Source organism: Sander vitreus, chromosome 10 (genome assembly GCF_031162955.1).
Source record: "Sander vitreus isolate 19-12246 chromosome 10, sanVit1, whole genome shotgun sequence".
Taxonomy (NCBI): domain Eukaryota; kingdom Metazoa; phylum Chordata; class Actinopteri; order Perciformes; family Percidae; genus Sander; species Sander vitreus.
In genome coordinates, this window is record NC_135864.1 from 17,011,374 (window position 1) to 17,016,209 (window position 4,836).

General features: G+C 39.6%; 1 protein-coding gene across 7 annotated transcripts in view; it reads left to right on the plus strand.

Moving 5' to 3' along the window:
* The window catches only part of LOC144524381 (catenin delta-1-like), a 22,281-nt gene extending 17,981 nt beyond the window's left edge, over positions 1–4,300 (plus strand). For 6 of the 7 annotated variants that reach the window (XM_078260581.1, XM_078260584.1, XM_078260587.1 and 3 more), the window contains 4 exons: positions 285–481; positions 587–628; positions 730–797; positions 995–1,097. In XM_078260581.1, the coding sequence (XP_078116707.1) occupies positions 285–481; positions 587–628; positions 730–797; positions 995–1,054 (367 nt within the window). In that variant the 3' untranslated portion in view covers positions 1,055–1,097. Of the gene's footprint in view, positions 1–284; positions 482–586; positions 629–729; positions 798–994; positions 1,098–2,786 lie in introns of those variants that run through there. The other variant, XM_078260585.1, reaches the window with a different exon arrangement.
* Positions 4,301–4,836: the final 536 nt, after the last annotated feature.

The following is a 4,836-nucleotide window of genomic DNA, read 5'->3' on the forward strand; positions in this document are numbered from 1 at the left end:
GCTACAGGACATGCTTTGAATTCATGAGATTTAACAATACAGTGTTAGGGACAGATCAGATGGCCAGAGACTTGAGGCTTGACTTGGACTTGCCCCTCAAAGACTTGAGACTTGACTTGGACTTCCAAAAAATGACTTGTGAACATCTCTGGTAGATACTAGTCACTCAGAAACAAGCTTGATTGAAATAAATTGATTTGTTGGTCACACATTCCTGAAGTTAAATATCTCTTGCCAAGCTATGAAGCAAAACCAAACCCTTTTGGTGAATGTGTGTCCTACAGCAAGCGCTCAGAGCGTGAGGTGCGGGGGGCCGGCCAGGTGCTGCAGCTTGTCTGGGCCCACAAAGAGCTGCGCAAGCCTCTTGAGAAAGACGGCTGGAAGAAGACGGACTTCATGGTCAATCTCGGCACCACCAACGGCCCGAGCACACGAGCCAACGGCACCTATGAAGACAGCACCACGCCACTGCTAGACAGAGGTCAGTGTGCAATACATAATATATGGCTGAAAACATGTTGACAGCCTTAAACCCAACATTTAGAAAGTTTAGTTTAACTTGTGACTCTGTTTTGCTTCATCTTAGGGGAAAAGAGGGACATGATTCCACTAAATGACCTCGGCCCTGGTTAGTACATTTATCATCGCTGCTTTTTATCAAGACAAATTCATCAAGATCATGATGAGATGTATGATTTATTTCTCATTCTTGTCATCTTATTTCCTCAGATGCCTACTCTACACTGGACCAGAGGGAGAGGAGACACACTCTGGATGAAACCACAGACACTTTACCGGTATTTTAAATCTTTCTCACGCACATTCACAGGTCTGTCATGTTGGATTGCTCACTTAACTACACTAACCCCTAATTGCCTGCACCACTATGCATACTTTAACCTTTTCCTTTGGCAGCCTTTAAAACTTCACAATTATTGACACTTTTCTCACACTCACTTCCTCTCCCTCTTCTCTCTCTCTGGTTGTCTCTCAGCGAGGGGTGTATGGGGGCAGAAAGGGCTCCTTGCCCCTGTTGGACTCCTACGATGGTTAGCCCTCCCCATCCCCTCTACCCCCCCTCTGCATGTAACAGCATGGTATGTCCAACTCGCCTCTCGTCCTGCATGGACTCTATGAGCTCTGTTCCTTTGTCTCCTATAACTTTCGACCCTCAATAAAACCTGGTCTATGATGCTGTACTGAAACGCTGTGCTGATATTTAACTATATGAGGCCGGATGTGACATGTGTACCTGATGGTATAGTATGCTGCCAGTGGTCCATGCAGTCTGCCAGTGTAAAGATAACCCCAAGGCTGATAATTAAGATTTAAATCCTCAGAATGAAAACTGTTTGTGCATTAGTGTCGTCACAATACCAGAACTTTGACGTTGATACCAATGCTAATTTTAGTATAAAAAGATCATAATTACTACAACACAACAACTAGAAGTAATGTCACAGAAAAACTATTACTTAAAACAGCGTTGTAACTTTTGCTAAAGGGTTTTTAACCTGACACTCAGTGTGATATTTGTCCTCTCAAAATAATGTGTGTATCTTTTCATAGTGGCAACTCCCAGAGTGGTAGTGTGTATTGCCGCCACATTGTGAAATATTTGACTCCACTGAATTTTGCACGTGTCCAGGATCCAAGTACTCAGCTGCTGCTCCATCTTTTGTCACCGGTTTCCATTGGTGTAGGATTGTGTTTCAGTGCACTCCTGTGGCTCTGCAGGGTATTACAACAACATATGACCCAGAATAAAAACCCATTTAATGAATTAGATTTTTTTTTTTTTAATTGCCTGCTATTGAGTAACTTCATATCACTTTTTTAGTATTAAGCTATAAAATAAACTTGTTGGAAGAATGAATTTGGAGAAGTTACTCTGAAATAATAATCCATTAGTGATTACTTGTTACTTTTCTAAAATTGTAACAAAGTCACATTTCATTGTTCTGTATTGAAGTTATCTCGTACACATTTTGTCTGGCTGACCTGTAATTCTACTGTGGCCACATGCAGCATTTCCTCCAGTACAGTTGCTGATGCTGGATGCACAAAATCTTTTTTTGACATATATTAATGCACATTTTAATTCAACGTGCAACAGGATAACTGTTTTAAATTCAATGTGTTGCACAGTTTTCATCAAGCAAGGCTGTGATCGTAGTCTTACGAGTAACTGTCAGTGTGGCATTATTATGGAACCCACGTAACTTCTAGGAAAGGCCCGCCCTACGAAGCAGCTCGATAGGTTGGGGTTAGGCATTGACCTCGAGTGGTTAAGGTTAGGATAGCCTCGCGTAAGCATGGACGCCTGGCCAATAGTAGTGTGTGAAGGCTATTGAAGGGCGGGCCTTGCCTCGAAGTTGCGTGGGTTCCATAATAATGTGTCAGTGTGATTTACTGCAGTGTTTCAGGGAAATCTAATGTGTTTTTATATATATATATATATATATATATATATATATATATATATATATATATATATATATATATATATATATATATATATATATATAATTGTTTACCCCATCAGTGTTTATAAGCTTTCTGAGCTATTGTTTCAAAGGTTACAGTAAAATTCAATACTGAATTCAAACTATATTTAATTTTTCTGGTTATTGTGACTGCACTACTGTGCAGTGTGCCATACCTGTACCAGTTAGTGAGTCTTTGTGTTGCCTCCACGTTTTGTTGTGTAAATTACCCGCATTTTATTTTCCGTGTTCATATTTTGCCTCTGGTTTTAATGAAAGTATTTTTCTCTGTTCCTCTAGAAAAACTGATAGTGTGCATCACCCAGACTGGGCCGTCCCTGCCCTACCACTGCTACTGAGGAGAGAAGATCCAGATGCACAGACTCTCTCCGTCTCACGTTCACCCCTCCCTTTCTCCTCTCTTTCTCTCTCTATCACCACACAGATGGGATTAGAAGATGAGGGTTGGCATCCAAAGAAAGTGGCCATGTTGCAGGCAGAAACGTTTCATGCAACGCACACACACACACACGTACAGAACATACACACCTACTTTTTACGAATTCATTCAATTGTAGCAACAGAAATGAATTCAGTTTTTTAAATCATAATTCTCCTGTAAAGGCAATCACCTGTTGACAATCATTTTTAATTCGGGTGTTGTCCTTTTTTTTTTTTTTTTCTCTCGCTATTGTCAACATTTCGGTAAATTGTCATGCCAACACCTGCATCCTGATGATGAATTTTTACGTAGACTTCTATGTAGGGTATATACTGTATATAAAAAGGAAATGGGATGACTGCATTAGTTTTGGCTCATTTATTTAAATCATCCCTTTACTGGGATTGTTGGGAGGTTTGGGCTAACAGACTGACTGCCGCCCTGTAGATTGAGAATGTTGTTTATATAGGAGTTATTTTCCTGTCTAGAGTTATTTTCTCTCGGTTGGGAAGAGCACAGGTGTAGACAAGAAAAGGGCAGGTGTGTGTATTATTGTCATACAGTAAGCCTGTTACCGTACATGTGTGTGTGCGTGCATGTGTGTGTGTGTGGAAAATGAATATGGACCTTGGAGTGAGTGTTTTTGTGTGCGTGTGTGCACGGACCAGACCCATAAGATGAATATTTCATCCGCTCATGTTGTTTTTTTGGTGTGCGTTTACTCCGCTAACGAAGCCTCTTTTTGTGTTTTGACACCTTAATTTTTCAGACGCATAAAATTGGCACTGAAATGTGAAGCTGGGACCATCGTACACTACTAAACCACTAAAACATTGTGACATCCTGTTTCAGAAACCATTCCTGGCCCAACTGTAAAACATTTACACTATAGACAAAACCTACTTAACGGTTTCTTTATTTAGAAAGTAACAAACACTTCAGGAGGGTCTTTTGGAATAATTATCTCCTATTTAAATTTGTTTTTTTTTTAAATCACTAATGGTGTTTTTTTTTTTTTTTGCAATATAATCGTTCATACTGACATTCTAGTTGTGCCGTTTTACAAAAAACACTTAAATATGGGAGAATTCTTCACTCAGAGGACACTCGATTTTTAACAGACCAATTGGGGAGAGATACTGACGTATAATTTTATTTGGGAAGTGGATAAAAGCACATTTTGGTCTATGATCCATTTGTTTTTACCTTTTTGTTGTATTTTTCCATTTTGTGTCAGGTTTGTTTAAATTTTATTTTGGGTTTGTATGTGTGAGAGCATTATGCAATTTGTTCAACTTTTTAGTTCCAGTTTTACTTCCGAGTTGTTTTTAAGGCAAAAGAGACCAATCATCTTTGTTTAGTTTTTTTTTTACTCTCCACACAGTATATTTGTAATGTTGCCTATCCATGTAAAATTATGATGTACCATTCATACCTGCCTTGGCTCTGAGAAGTTGCTTTTTTCAGTAAAGTATGTAACTGTTAAAACTGTTTTTATAAATAAAGATCTTTTCTTAGACAACTTAGGCAACTTGTGATTGATGTGGCTGTGTGGTGAGGTGAGGTAGGACTGCTGTATCAGGTAGATAAACTCGTCTAATTAAAGTGAGGCAGCCTGTCCGGCTGGGTAATTTCATCCTCTCGCTCTTGTTAAGGCAAACTGCAAACGCACAAACTTGCCACTAGTTAAGATATTCACTCTCTAACATCAATGACGTCCATTTTTTGAGGCTCTAATTACAAAGGCTCGTTATCTGTTAATTAACTGGTGTCGCAACCTATTTTAAACTCGTTACAAACTCATTCATTTCCAAACTTGTCTCCGGTTACACGTGCTGACAAGGATAGCTGCCGTGCGCGTGCGTGACATGTCGAAGGAACACACGAGGGTTGTACATGGACGTGAAA